This window comes from Hoplias malabaricus, chromosome Y (genome assembly GCF_029633855.1).
Source record: "Hoplias malabaricus isolate fHopMal1 chromosome Y, fHopMal1.hap1, whole genome shotgun sequence".
In the NCBI taxonomy this organism is placed as follows: domain Eukaryota; kingdom Metazoa; phylum Chordata; class Actinopteri; order Characiformes; family Erythrinidae; genus Hoplias; species Hoplias malabaricus.
In genome coordinates this window covers 76039226-76055230 of record NC_089820.1, presented here as the reverse complement: position 1 = coordinate 76055230, position 16005 = coordinate 76039226, and the positions used below count along the sequence as shown (strand labels likewise).

Sequence of the window (16005 nt, the reverse complement as noted above, 5' to 3'; positions counted from 1 at the left end):
AAAAAGGTTTAATGAACATGCTATCCTTTGAATTGTACATATTCAGAATTCTGATCTTTGTGAAAATAAAATAAAATATTGGGATTATATTTAAAAGCAGTATATGGAAAGTACTGGGAAATTATTGCAAATCTGATATGAAAATATATGCTTCTCATCCCTATTACAGTCAACATTGGATCTAGGAGACATTAGATATAAAAGTGCATTTGTATTTAATATTTTAATTTAGATGTTATATAATTGGATGTACTGTATATTGAATGTGTATATAATTATTGATACAGTATGTGTAACTTACATATCTCAATTTTGAAATGCAATGTATGTAGTAGATGATATTTCTTTTTTCCAGTTTTTTCCCATTTTTTTAAAGAAAACTTCATATTCTTAACTACTTTTTCTTGGAATCTGGTTGTATAACTGCCTCATGCTATGCACCTTTTAGTCTGAACTACAAAGCAATGCAAGTTTGCATAATTTGTGGAGGCCTTCTGTTTAATTTTTTCAAAGTCCTTCATTTCTAGTTCTCGGAGACAAAATGTGGCTCAAATGGACAGAAATCCTGGAACTAACTGCCTCAAATGCTTGCCCCAAACAGTCTAGGTTTTTTGGGAGGTGTTGAAAAGGCTCGGGCTCCTGCCTCGTCTTTGTTTTTCCACACAGTTCGGCTCTAATGGCGTTATGTTGCACTGTGTTACGTCTCCATATCAGTTTTGTATTCAGAAACAAAATGGTTCACAGCTTCTTTCTCAGGCCGAGCTCTGTATAAAGCATATCACTGTTAAAGAATGTCAATAAACAATCACTTTGTAATGCACTATTTTGTCATAGTTCTTGTTCATCAATCTATTATAATGGGTCTGAGGCCTGAGGTGTGCTGTAAGTCAATTGCTGCTTCAAAATACCAAGATACAGACAGATATACAATTCTTAGCCTTTTTCCACATCTGTGAGCAGTCACCAAATACATAAACTCTACTGTATTTTTAAAATTGGATTTTCTTAATAGTTTGTGATCATTGGTTAATTATTAACATGCATGGACCTACTACTAGGTACAATCATATGGAGAAAATGTGTTTTGTTTAATTTTATGTGAAAACATTGTAATAGTAAAGACACAAATCAATGAATTTCATGAGTCACATGCTCAAGAGGTTGCACAAAAATGACCAAGGACTTTTACACAAGCCATTGTTAATGTTTTAGATTATAATTCAGAATTTTGAATTAATTATTTTTTCATTCCTTCATTTTCCATAATCATTTTAATATGTTCAGGGTCATATCAGGCCAGGAGACCACATGCAGTCACTGGTATGATGACAGGAACACACCCTGGGCACAAGGCATCACACGCTCTCACACTTATAATGCTCTACCTTCATTTCCTCCTTTGCAGGGAGGACCTTGGTTACTGTAACCAGGCTGGAATTTGGAATTTGGCAGGAATGTCACTTACATTTAGGAGAACTGTGATTTCAACTCATGTCATGGGGCATCCTTGATATATTGTCTAGCTCCGCTCCATTTCTGGTCAGTAGACATCAGAGCTCTGGAGAAGACAGTCACACAAAATGGGTGTATTCAGGGTGTACACACTGACGTTCACAATGACTATTATGAGAAACTGATAGTCGATAAGAAAGAAAAGAAGGAAGAAAGGAGATGGATGACATTCTGGAGGAGTTTATTTAAAAGTAAGTAAGTATTTATTTATAAAGCACATTTAAAAGGACAATATAAAACAACATTATCTAATACAAGGAAAGTACAAGGGGGAAAAAAAGCAAGGGAAGTCCGTAGAGAATAAGAGAGAAATTATTATTCCAGTTGACATCTATGAGTTGAAGACAGGAGATTTCTTTAGTGTGGAACTCAAGGTTGAGTGCATTTTCTGAACAGAGGATGTAGTACAGTGTAAGTGTGAAAAGCTTGACTTTAAGTCAAAGATTTAAGCCATATACTGACTTTTATATCTATAATCAATTGGTGGAAATGTGTTATTATTTTGTAGCATTGCCCTTTATGAAGCAGATAGCATAATTTAGCTGTGCCCAAATACAGTTCGATTTATCTTAAACAATTTAAAATACAAATTTCATATTTTTAATATAATAAAAGTCTGTTAATCAAGCAACCAATCGTAAAGCTGGATGAATGGTCACAGACGCAGTTGTGTCCAATCAATGCTCGCTTTAAGGGATCGCGGAGGGATTGGAACAGAAACAGGAGTCGCAATGGAGCACGAGAGAAAAACGTTAGGGCTCACTTAAGGACGGTAATAAATAATTTTACTTATCGTTTAGCTCTTGAAAAAACGTTAATGTTATCTTTGAGATATATCAGATATGTCCACATCTGCACGTAACATTGAGGTCCGAGTTTAAACTCCATTCAGCAACACTATAAATGTGCGTGTGGTTTTAGACGTTGGAAAACAGTTCTGTTGTGTTTCTTAAACGATTGCCGGTGCACTGCTATATTTTAAAAAGCTGGATCCTGCACACAAAAAGTGCACGTGTCCGGTAATTGTGCACTATTTCAGTGTGATAACCAGCTTTAATTAATTCCGTTAGAAGTGTTTAAAAACTAAATCCAGTTTAAGACTTAGGAGGCTGTATCTCAAACAACTGCTTTCTTACTATGTGGTGCACTATATAGGTCTTAATAAACGTTTTGCCCTCGATTACAGCACTGTCTATCGGAAATTATACACACCTCCTTGTATCATAAATTATTACTCACAGTTGTAGATATTTTTACCTCTACTGGGGTTTAAAAGTGACTATTTAGTCCACTAGGTAGGGAGCAGGGAGCCATTTGAGACAGCGTGTTGCTATGGTGACGCGGCAGCTAAACTCAACTAACATAAAATATTTAGCATCAAAACAGCTTAATAATAAGGGGCTTACACTCGATTACAGCTCGGAATGTCCATCGGAACATATGTACGCGTCGTTATATCACAAGTGAGTAATTTTAGAGTTTAGAAATAACTATTTAAATTCTTACGAAGTGCACTAGTTGGAGAGTTAGAAGCCATTGGCGACAGCGTGTTGCTGAAGAGACGCGGTATTAACATCAAGCTTAAAACATGTAGCTAGCATCAAAACAGCTTGAAACATTGTTTGTCTGTTTTATTTAATAAAGTAAATTTTCTCTTTTAATTTTTTCTTTCAGGCTTGAGGACACCTCTCGGTCTGAGACCTATGTTCAGAGCCCTGTCCCTTCTCTATTTGCACTGTCAGGATGCTTCAGGCTGAGACGGTCCAGCTGCTGTGCCTCACCGCAGCTAGTGGGGTCCCCCTGTTTTCCCGGGGCTCTTCCAAGCACCTCCCTTTCTCTGTCATCGGGTCTCTGAATGGGGTGCACATGTTCGGGGCCGGGCAGGGTGCTCTGCTGTCCAGCTGTGAGACAGAGAAAGGCAGCCGGGTGGTCTGGAGGGTCTTCCAGGACAGTCTCATGCTCATAGCTGTGAGTGGCAGTGGGGAAAATGCAGTCAGTGAGCTACATCTCCGTCACCTACTGGAGAACACCTGGAATTGCATGGTGCTGGTGCTGGGCCAAGATGAGCTGGCTAACATACGTAATGTGGAGCGGTTAAAGAGGGATCTGCGCTCATGCTACCAGCTGATTGACAGGCTTTTGGAGCGTAAGGGTGAGGACCAGGGCTTCATGGGACATTTGACCCGTTGTGCCGACTGCCTACTGCCCTCTCAGCCTGGCATACTGCAGCAGGCTCTGGACGCCTTCACCCAGGCATCAGACAGTGAATTCGGCTGTTTGATTATTAGGGGACGCTTAGCTGTAGCAACTGATAAGTGGTGGCGCCTCGCTCCTCAAGAGGTTGTTCTCCTGTCCACTCTTGTGAATTTGCTCTCAGGGGTCACTTCTTGTGACTATCCGGTCTTTCTGCCTCAGGGAAGTCCCACAGTTGCCCACAGACTGCTCTCTTTCCAGCTGCTGCCTGGCGTATTTGTGTGTGTCCTTTGTGGCCCCAGCCCATCTTTGCATCGTGTGGAAAGTGAGCTAGTGGGCTCTTTCTGGACCCCTGTTGTGGAGACTCTCCGTAGTTGCCTGGACCAAGCAGAACGTTCTCCTCTGCCTCCAACAGTGAATCTTCGCTGGGATGTCCAAGCCCTGCTGCTCATCAACCGTGAAAACCGCCGTTCAGTAACGGCCTGCTCACACTCCCGAAGCTCTTCTGAGTCTTCGCCTCTTGCTTCTCCGGCTCAGCGCTGGGAGATGTTGCTGCACTTCTACACTTTTGCTGCGACTCGATACTTCACAACAGAAGAGGCACCCACTACAAATACCTCAGGGGCCGCCCATGAGACACTCCATGAGGAATTTAGTGGCAGGTTCACCCACCAGCCTGTGCAGTGTTACCTGGTGACGGATGAGTGCAAGTGTTATGGCCTTCAGACTCCTCAACACCAGCTCTACCTCCTCACTGATCTGTCTGTGCCCACTTTTTCACTGCGCTCTGTCGCCACACAAACCCTCAGCACCATTACTGCAGCCACTGGCTTCTAGGACACTGCAAGAGGTTCAGTTTCCTTCAGGCAAATAGTGTGTTTATTCTCCTGTTTGTTTCACCAGTAAGTCAGACTGACTCCAAATACTGATTTAAATATTACTTGGCAATTCTAAATAATGACTCAGCTAGTGTAATAAATAAATAATAATGAGTAATTTCATGCATTGGCTCTCTTTGTTAATACAGTGACTAATTTTCTACTTTACTGAAATTGAATTAATTTTTAATGAATGAATGAAGTAAATATCCCAGTTTTGAAAACAAATTTCATTACTCAGATACAATAGATAGTGTTTTAGATGCTAAATGTAATGTTTTAAGAATTAATCACTGTTAATTTAAAAAAGGTTATTACAAAAAATGTAATACATTATTTTAAAAATATTTTGCTGCCACAGACAGAAGAATATTTTGTTCACTGCCTGACAGGAATGGCCTCCTCTGGGCCACAAGAAGTAGCAAGTGATTACAGGAATTATTTGCTTCCTGGTTTGTTGGATAACGGATTAATCCCAACACACACAAATTGGCCCCATGGGTCTTAAGAGTGAACAATATGTTTCTTAATCATTCTCATGATATCGGTCTTTGACTGTGATATGCAAATGAGCCTCCTAACGAGTCCCAATGTATTTTACTGTAACAATGTGTGGATCTTGACCCAGATGAGTTTCTGTGGGTGTTTTCATGTAAAACAAAATGGTTTGGTTTGATTCATTCAAGCCACATTGCTGAGTCAGTACATTGGAAGGCATGTCTTCAGTACAATGTGATGATGCAGTACGCAGATATTCACTGGACTATGACCTGTGAAAGAAATGTCCTACTGATCTTATTGTTAAAGCTCATCATAGATTAATATTCTTTTTTTTTTTTTCTTTTGCCCAACGTTATAAAACACATTTTTGCAGCTGTGTAAGAATTTTAAAGAGGAGTTATGTTTTTCCATAAAATAATTTCAAAAGGTTTAAGCAATTAAGCGTCTGAGATGAGAAAATATTAGGGAACATTTTAGACCTCTTCAGACGTCTGGTTCCTATCACCACCACTGTCAACAGTTCAGAGTCTGTACGTTTCTCAAGAACTGAAGATTGGTTTGGCTAGGCATGAAATCTAAATGACTTTGTGTACATCTCCATGGTTTTATTATGCACCAATTTATAGAAAGCAGTAAAAATCCAAATAGAGGTCCATTAATACAGCTGCGGCTAGCCCTTAAACCACACACTTTTGTGCCATGTACCTACTGACTGTGGTCAATTTCGGGTATATAAGACTACTGTAGGATTCACTGTATCTTTTTGAAGTACTCTGCATCGGTCTTGCAGCAGTGTCCCTTAACTGTAAATATAATTGTGATTTTCTGTTGTGTCACTTTGTCATTACATTTTTCACAATAAAGGAACTATGTTTTGTATCTTTAATTGTGGGTCATCATTTGATCACTTTAGAATTTAAAGGTTTTGGTTCAAGGTCATTTTAAATAGAAAAAAAAATCACTTCTAATTTATAAACTGTCCTGTATCCTAAACCAAGTCGAAGTACTAGCAATTAGTTAAAATAATGGTTCAATTGGAACAGAGTAGAAAAACATGAGGAAAAATTGTTATAAGCAACAAGAAAGTCCAAAAACACGTAGTGTGTTCACAACCATAGTTGTGAGTGAATGGCGCCCCCTCCATGACGTGTGTTTTCCTGCCTTGCGCCCCGTGATTCCGGATAGGCTCCAGAATGTATAACTATTTACAGACATGATGAATTAATGTGTTTTGGCATTAAAAATCAAAAACAACATGTATTTCCAGTATGCAGTGGCTAGCACCTAGCTGAAGTGTCCTGAAGAAGGATAACGGGTGAAAAAGCCACAGAGTGATTTGGGCCCAAGGCTCACTGTTTGAGGGGAGTGCCTGTCTGCTCCAAACTACTGTGGCACCAAATGTTACAAGAGAAAAATGTCAGATCACTGTGCATCACAGATTGATGTTTATAGTGCTGAGCATCAGCAAACCTGCTTTCATGTACTTTCATATTAGCACATTTAAGCACAGTCCTCATCAAGTACAGATCTCTATATTCATTCTACTATTACAATAGTTATTATTGCATGCAAAATACACATGAATAAGTTAAAATCTAAATATTTACATTTAAACAGCCAATTAGAGCCACTGGGAGTGCCATACAAATGCATTACATTTACATTTACATTTATCCCAAGCAACTTACAAAAGAGGATCTAACATTCAAACTACAGCACAAATGATACAATTATACAATTATACCTTACATGAAGTGCAATATGCCAGGAAGTAATAAGTGCATTAAAGAAAGCCTTTCAGTGCAAAAGATACTCTCGGAAGAGCTGGGTTTTCAAGGATTTCTTGAATGCGTAGAGGGTTCCTGTTGCTCTGATAGTGCTTGGAAGCTCGTTCCACCAGCGTGGTACCAGAGATGAGAATAGCCTCGACTGACCTGTACGGGGGGTTGGTCGTGTTAGTTGGCGCTCCTTTGAGGAACGGATGGTTTTAAGTGTCTATTGAGGTGTAGATGGGAGCAGAACCAGTGAATACTCTGAAGGCCATCATTACCCTCCAGGCCCCTGGAGCTATGTAACTGCGACACTAACCTGCTGTGCCACCCAGTATGCATCCAAAGGTGTTTTATTTAACGTTACGCTTATATAGCGCCTTTCTAGAAAACCAAGGACGCTTTACAATCTACACTCATCATTCAATCCACACACACACACTGGCGAGAAGTGGCAGCCAAATGCCACCCATTCATTCACATACACACTGTTTCACCCACACACCAGGAGAGTTATGAGAGAAGCCAATTCACCTACCCTCCATGTTTTTGAACTGTGGGAGCAAACCAGAGACCCGGGAGGATTAGTCATTCATTCATTATCTGTAACCCTTATCCAATTCAGGGTCGTGGTGGGTCCGGAGCCTACCCAGTAATCCACCTACCAACATGTGTTTTTGGACCTTGGGAGGAAACCGGCGCACCCGGAGGAAACCCACACGGACACAGGGAGAACACACCACACTCCTCACAGCCAGTCACCCAGGAGCGGGACTTGAACCCACAACCTCCAGGTCTCTGGAGCTGTGTGACTGTGATACTACCTGCTGCTCCACAGTGCTGCCCCAATATCAGAATCATTAAAAGATAGTCTTCAACTTCAGACACATCCTCCTCTATTTCACTGTCATGATCAATGATGACTTCCAGAGTCTCCTGGACTGTCATCCTTTTGCTTCGGCTGCTAATTTTGTAAAGGTCTGTTTGACACAATGTAATGTTGGTAGGACTCCCATGCAGTTCCATCAAATTGACCTGAACAGTATCTATGTGATATAGACATGCAGGGGGTTGTTACAAATATGTGAGAGGAACCATTTTCATATGATATGTTGATTACACTAATTAAGGCAAGCAGAAGAAATTTCATACTGAAAAAATACTTTTAATTACTTTTCTAGATCTTCAAACTTCAAAACGGAACATAACAGGAGTGTTAAATAAAGCAGTTTAAGTTTAAATAAATGTTCACAATAAGAATCTAATAATATAATATGGGATTTTTAAATTCAAGTTCTCAGAGGCCAGGAAACACGTAGAAAATAAGAATAAAGAAAGATGTTCTAAATTTTAAAGAGATGGCATTGGTTTATAACCCAAAATGGAGGCGTATTTTTTTCTTTCAAGACCCTGAAGACTGAGGGAATCGAATGCATGATTCCTGGCTACACAGTGAGGCTTTCACCTACTGTCACATCAAAAGTAGGTGGTGCTTGTTCGATTGAGGATATGCCCATCAAAGTGCCACCCTCTCTGTAAATACAAGCTAAAAATAAAATATGCTTAGCTGCACAAACCCTAGAATGTTCTGGAATGCACCTGAAGGTTCCTGAGGCCTGTGTTGGGTCAGAGTTCCGAGGTGATGTCGAACGGGTGTGATGTCACTGAGGCTATAAAAGCGGGAGGGTCGGTGATCTAACTTCAGATTTGCTTTGACTATCGTCTGTTGTGTACTCATCGTGTTTGTAGTTTGTTGTTGGTGTCAGGATGGCAGGAGTATTGGCTCTCATCTTTAGGTCCTGTTGGCCCAAAAAGAAAAAAGCCAAAAAATCTCTCCGTAAACAGCTGCAGGAGGAGCTGCAGAGAGAGAGGGAGGCCCGGGAACGCCTGGAGGAAGAGAAAAGGAAGCAGAAAAAGTATTGGGTCAAGAAGGTAAAAGAGCTGGAGGAAGTGAGGGAGAAGGAGAAGGAGGTGTACCAGGCGTTCCTTAAACAAAATGCTGACCACGCTCAGAAGGAGAAACAGCTCCAGAAAGATCTGCTGGACGCTGTCAGGGAGGAGAAGACCCAGCTGGAGGAGAAGCTCCAGGAGGTTAAAGAGAACTCCGTGCTGGAGCTGGAGAGGGAGAGACAGCGTCAGGCTGAGGCGGAAAGTGTGTGGGCCAGACAGAAGGAGACCTGGGCTCGGCGGTTCAAAAAAACACAAAGCACCATCGAAGCCACAAGGGCAGAAAAGGAGGAGACAGAGAGGAAGGTGTGCCGACTGGAGAAGGAGCTGGAGGCATTAAAGAAGGTGGAGGAAGAGCAGGGCTCAAAAATGGAGGTGCTCAGGACTGAGCTTAAGAATGCGGAGGCTAAGAAGCAAGTTGCTCGTACCTGCTTTAATCAACTGCAGAAACGACGCGAGCAACTGGATGCTCAAAAGCAGTTCCAGATGGACCAGTTGGAGGAGGCCTGGGCCCAGGTGTCTGTGGAGAAGGAGAAGATCCAAGCCGAGAGAAAGAGACTCCAGCACCTGCTGAAGGAGGAGCAGTAGAAGAGGTGGAGCAGAGACGGAGGCTCGGCTGATGGAAGAGGCTGCACTGCAGAGATCGCAGAAGCCTTTTAGAGAAGTGCACTGTAGGAACGTAGAGGGGCTACATCAGGAAGAGAGTTCCCACAAGTGCTCCTCATATAAATAATTAAATAAAATACATTGAAATGCATTTCTGTCTTTGTTGACTTTGTTATTGGATGTTGATTCCTGCCACATTATTAACAGCAGTTTAAATTTCAAATAAAAGTTAAACTTGATTGATTTTCAAAAATTCTACATTTTAATGTTACAGAATTATATATTTAAAATATAAAAAATCAGCCAGACTGTTTTAATGTGAGAGAAATGTGTAGATTGATATAGTTTTTAAGTCAAGACACATATTACACATTTTTCAAAACTGCAGACTATTCTCATATTTAAGGTTGCTCTGAATAGAGATGTTTTAATGCAAAATTGACAATAAAAATGTCATTAGATCAGGGGTGTCCAGTATAACAGAATATGACTGTGAAGAGTGCCATGTGACTGACTGTATTAAACCTGACAGAGTAACACATCTGTACCTCGACCACGTTTCCCCTCCTCTCTGTTTCTCTGGCGTTTCTTTAACTGAAATCTACATTCATATTTTACCATTTCTGTCTCTAACAAAATCCACAATCAACACCTCCATTTTATACTAAATTAGTTACATTTGTCACTCTCAACTGAACTCTTATCTGCAGACACACACACACATTTACTGGTTTCCATGGTTGATGGGGACCAGCTTTTTGAACATCACTTTTGGGGACCACCCTTTCTAAAGGTCCTTGGGGTATGAAAAAAATCAGGTACACTAACTATAGCTTTGTGAGCATATACACGACTTCAAACTTCAGAAAAGTTGAAGTATGTATTCTGATCATGCTAAATGTGGACCTCAAAAATATCAAGTCAACATAACTGATGGGGACCTCATATACATATTATTTGCATAATTCACACAGATTTGCATTTGATTTGTGGGGACCTTGTAACAAAATGTTCATTCATTCATTCATTCATTATCTGTAACCGATTATCCATTTCAGGGTCGCGGTGGGTCCAGAACCTACCTGGAATCACAAGGCAGGAATACACCCTGGAGGTGCATTCACTCACACACTCACACCTACGGACACTTTTGAGTCGCCAATCCACCTACCAACGTGTGTTTTTGGACTGTGGGAGGAAACCGGAGCACACGGAGGAAACCCACGCGGACACGGGGAGAACACACCAACTCCTCACAGACAGTCACCGGGAGTGGGAATCGAACCCACAACCTCCAGGAGCTGTGTGACTGCGACACTACCTGCTGCGTCACCATGCCGCCCTAACAAAATGTTATTAATGAAAAATGAATTGTTTTAAGATAGCAAATGCTAAGAATTATGCATTGCTCAAATATCAAATGCATCAGAAAGCATTTTTGTAAAATATTTAATATTAATTGTAAATTGAAAGAAAATTTGCAATATTTGCAACAATAGTTACATGTCTTTTAAGTTTATTGTTGCTTAGTTGGTCATTGGTAGAAATGTAGCATGAAGTCAGCAAATGGTGCTAATGATAGAATGCATCACTCATGTAATCATCTTCATCACATTGCAGAATTTGCTTTGATTGATATTGATTTAATAGGAATTTATGTGTTAAAGAGATTATTAAAAGATAAATCAGTGAAAGGATCTCTATTCAAGTATAAACGATTGAAAGAGTAGTGAATTACTGTCTAAATTGATTCCACCATGTGCAAACCTTTTATTTTCTACTGCGAGAATAATACTTTCTGAAATGTAATATTTTTAACCAGATTTAACAACCCCACCATTAGTTAACCATTACTCACATGACACTTAACACTAGAATAAAACTACTAACTCATTTAACTTCAGCACATTAAATTCACATTTAAATAGCAGAATTCACCTTTTAATTTTCAAATTTTCAATTCAAATTTGGAAGCATAAGGATATTCTTCTTACAACAAACAGCAAAATAGTGCTGCATTTAAATGCATGGTATTTTAATTATTTGAAGTAAAATCCAAATGCTTTTTAAAAGTTAGGAAATGAAGAACTACATTCAGTAGACTTTTCAGCCATGTGCAGTGTGCTTTCCTGCGACATGTATGTAAACAAATAAATGCCATTCCAGATACTTTGTGATCTTTTTAAAGAGCGTCACGTTCAGCCCATAAACACTTCTCACAGTTTGATGGTACAATACAAGATGAGATGAATAGATTGTCCTTTCCGCTATCTGTACATCTGTCTGTTGCCAAAGTGTTTTCTTCTTCCAAGAGGCTTTCAGTACCTGAATGAGGTCAGATCAGAATTGTAATTGCAAGTAGTTGTAGAGGTATGCCTAAATAGAGCTGTAGACTGGTGGCTGGATATTATGGTTGAATAAGAGATGGTAAAAAATATGGAGTATCAATGTTGATCAAATGCACAGAGAAATATGGATCAGTGTACCTGTGAATTAACACATGGAAGACTGCAGGTGAGCACAGCTGACATTTAGGCACAGGAGTGCATGTCCGTATGCCTGTGGATTAGAAACAGAGAAATATGGGTCAGAATGGTCAGTAAGGTCACAGTATTGTGGTGTCTGTAGTTTGGCTTACTGCTTCGTATTAGGTGGCCAAGTGGCTAGGGATGCAGCAGTGTTTAAGTAGTGTGGCATGGTATGGGAGAGGGGTGCTGGAGCTACCACTCAAGTTTAGTTGAACAATTTAAATGTGCTAAGGTGAGTCATGAGATTATTTTGTCGGGATTGAAAGATGCAGTGGTAAAAGCAGCAGCGCAAATCATAAAAGCAGGAAGGAAGTGGAATCCAAAAGTGGCCGTGCAGGTAGCCAGGAGCTTATTAGATCTAAGTGATGTGATTGGCCAAGTACAATGCGGAAGACCAGGCCTTGGGTCAGGTGATTCATGGAAAGCTTTAAGTAAGGCCACATAACCAGAGAGAAGGCAAAGGATGACTAGTTTTATTTGCAAGCAGGAGGAGGCAGGGTGTGCAACAGTAGCGTCACTGCCTGCATTCACACTTCAAGAAAAAAACAGGCCTTGTGGGGACCTTCATCACACATCAATACGATACCTTAAGGGGGCCGATTTTGTGTTATAGCTCTCACAGATTCTACTCACACACGGATTGAAAGAAAGTGTGTTGTGGGGACGACGTGAGTGTCCAGAATAGAGTGACAATTTACCAAGAAAATAGCCTCAGTGGTAGATAAAATCTGCCCTCCTCATCCCTCTATCTTTACCCATCCAGGTGCAATACCTTAAACTGCCTAGTGTAATAATTCACACAAAAAATCAACACAAAAGCTTCTTAAATTTTATATCTGCCTTACAAAAAAAAAAAAAAAAAAAAACGACAAAGACAGACAGTAGAATCATCAGAAGTGATTAACGTCTTTGTACCGGTGAAGAAGTGCTGTTTGGACGAGTAGCATCATGAATCTGGGTCTCTGAGTGGAGGGAAGGACAGGAGTCATCCTCTGCCATGTTATTAGCTGCAGTGCTGGTCAACTAGAAACACAGATTAATGACAAATTTCAAAGATTTATTATATTAAGGTGTTTACAGCAAATTTGCAAATGAAATTAGATTTGAGTACAACTTTTACTGATTACGAATAGCTCCTGGTTGGACACTGGTACCTGCTGGTTAGTTTTCATGTTGTGCTCATCAGTCTGAGCCTTTAAATGTACAGGCTGGTTGGAGCTCTTAACATCTCCGGTGGTAGTTGTTTCTTCAGTTACCCGTGAACACATTGTTCATAAATAGTTTGCCTTCTGATTTTATAGGGATTGTATTTACTTAATTCTATGCAATATGATGCAGTGTTTATTGTGTAATTTAGTCTGTAAACACTCACTTTAAGACTTTTCCACCATAATTTTAACATGTACATTTATTATAAAGATATTAAATAAATATAGGTCATTGTTACTGCTGTGTTCTTTAACATTTAACCAAACCCTCAGTAGCTTCTGAAAACATATGTGACTTTGATTTCCTGTTTAATAATAATAATACATTTTATTTTATAGGTGCCTTTCTGTCACTCAAGGACACCTTACAAAGAGTAAACAATAAACATAAATAATACCGAAAAACACACACGTATACAGTACTGGATAAAAAAAACAATGCAACTGAGTCATTTTAAAGAAAAGGCAATCTTAAACAGGTGGGTTTTGAGTGAAGTCTTGAATTGTGGGAGTGAGTTTATGTTCCGTATGTCGGGGGGTAAAGTGTTCCAAAGCTGGGGAGCAGAGCGGCTAAAAGCTCTAATTCCCATGGAAGTGAGACGGGCAGGGGGAACAGTCAAGTGAATGGAGGAGGAGGAGGATCTGGGGGTGCGAGAGGGAGTTACAACATGGAGGAGATTGGAAAGATAACAGGAGTGATGTGGTGGATGGAGGGGGTTCTAGTGATGATACGGGCAACTGAGATCTGGACCCGTTGAAGCTTATGGAGAGATTTGTGGGTAATACCCAAAAGGAGGGAGTTGCAGTAATCAAGGCGGGAGGTGACAAGACTGTGGACAAGGATGGCAGTGGTATGAAGAGTAAGGGAGGGGTGGAGACGGTTGATGTTATGGAGATGAAAATAGGCAGACCGGGTAATGTTATTGATATGAGATTGAAAAGAAAGAGTACTGTCGAGGATGACACCCAGACTCTTTACTTGTGGGGTGGGGAGAACAGAACAATTGTCAATGTTAAGGGAAAAGCTGTCAGTTTTGGATAATGTTGATTTAGTACCAATGAGAAAAACCTCAGTTTTATCGCTGTTGAGATTAAGTAAATTTGAGGAAAGCCAAGATTTTATTTCCATTAAGCAGTCAGTAAGGGAGGGGGGAGGGAGGTTGGAAGTGGGCTTACAGGCAAGGTAGAGCTGGGTGTCATCCATGTAACAGTGGAAATTGATGTTGTACTTACGAAAAATATGGCCAAGGGGAAGAAGATAAATGATGAAGAGGAGGGGCCCCAGGATGGAGCTCTGGGGCACACCTGGGTCCAGAGCCTACCTGGAATCATTGGGCGCAAGGCAGGAATACACCCTGGAGGGGGCGCCAGTCCTTCACAGGGCAACACAGACACACATTCCCTCACACCTACGGACATTTTTGAGTCGCCAATCCACCTACCTACGTGTGCTTTTGGACTGTGGGAGGAAACCGTAGCACCCAGAGGAAACCCACGCGGACAACTCCTGACAGACAGTCACCCGGAGCGGAAATCGAACCCACAACCTCCAGGACCCTGGAGCTGTGTGACTGCGACACTACCTGCTGCGCCACCGTGCCGCCCACTCAGTCAATGGTGTTGGGTAAATCATTGATCTTGAAAGACGATGGTTGATACTGTCTGATAAGAACAATCGAAAAGTCCTTTAGTCCGCTGAGCTAGACAACTACAAGTTTTACATAACTGCACCTTAATTTATATTTAACAGAAAAAATCGAACAAAAAGTGAGTTAACAGGGCGCCATTTTCAGCCTCGAGCTCGGAGCAGGACTGGCCTTTAAATCCATGAGGCGTCATGAATACCGTTCTAAACAGCGCCTAAATAATCCACTGGTTTTTATGTGGTATATTTACACCTTCAGCACCTCACAGCCTCGCTGTGCTCTGACGGAGGTTTAGAAATCTAACTAGCTCCCTGTTTAATTGTCAAGGTACAGTCACCGTCTGTGTTTATATAGTGTTTCATATTTTAGTGTTAGTTTAAATTTAAACACATTTACACTTTTGATTTAAGTATTTACCAAGAAAAAAATTTATATATATATATATCTATATATATGATGTTTGTTTTTGTTTATTTAATCCCAGTCCACTCCCTCCCTCCTCACTTTCTTCTCTTTTTTCACTCCCTCACTTAAACCATATACCAAGGGCAATGTTGTAGGGTAAATATATTGCAGTTGGCTTTTTAATTTACATAAACCCCTTCACATTGATTTGTGTGCTACTATATAGTATTAGTCATAATATTACTAAAGCTAGCTAGTTGGAAAATGTCATAAAACATAGCTAACTATTCATTCATTATTCATTCATTCATTATCCAGTTCAGGGTTGCGGTGGATCCAGAGCCTACCTGATCTTGAAAATTAATTAGAGCTAACTAACCAAATCTGAGTGCTGAAAACTGGTTATAATGGTTATGTGCTTACCTTGTGCTTTACTTTCGTTCCTCTGCACTTGCTCTCAGCTCCTTAGATGGCATCCCCTGCAAATAATTTTCTTTCTTGTCCACCAAATTAAATGCCATGTTTTACACTGAAAATGTCTTTTGGCCGGATGAAATCATTCCTAATGGGGACCAGGAAGTGGGTGGTACCCAACCATATGTGGCGGGGCGCACGCTTCAGGGGCTACTACTATGCACCCTCTATAAAATAAAAGAGCTTACCGCCACATACAATAACCACGACTACGCCACCCCAATTGTCTAAAGGGTATGGGGACCCCTGTCAGGTTTCTCAAATAAATGAGTGATAAGGCTGCTTAACAAAAGGCGCTTTATTCAGTCAACACAGTAAAAAAAAATCAATTCACATTA

The 16005-nt window shown here is 40.5% G+C and overlaps 1 protein-coding gene and 1 long non-coding RNA gene across 3 annotated transcripts; one reads left to right on the top strand and one right to left on the bottom strand.

Annotated features, from left to right (window-relative positions):
* The first annotated feature begins 2166 nt into the window (after nt 1-2166).
* Nucleotides 2167-4724, top strand: LOC136679213 (protein fuzzy homolog). Of its 2 annotated transcripts, none has more exons than XM_066657616.1 (2): nt 2167-2284; nt 3187-4724. In XM_066657616.1, exon 2 carries the CDS (start codon nt 3256-3258, stop codon nt 4540-4542), a length of 1287 nt encoding a protein of 428 aa, XP_066513713.1. In that variant the 5' UTR covers nt 2167-2284; nt 3187-3255; the 3' UTR covers nt 4543-4724. The 2 variants fall into 2 exon arrangements, with proteins under 2 accessions (XP_066513713.1, XP_066513714.1); XM_066657617.1 differs by lacking the exon at nt 2167-2284 and adding an exon at nt 2853-2975.
* Nucleotides 4725-11516: 6792 nt separating this feature from the next.
* LOC136677985 (uncharacterized) lies at nt 11517-12958 on the bottom strand. The gene is made up of 3 exons (XR_010796451.1): nt 12850-12958; nt 11893-11965; nt 11517-11731 (listed from the first exon to the last, which is right to left on the bottom strand). It is a non-coding gene; the product is annotated as an uncharacterized lncRNA (long non-coding RNA).
* Nucleotides 12959-16005: the final 3047 nt, after the last annotated feature.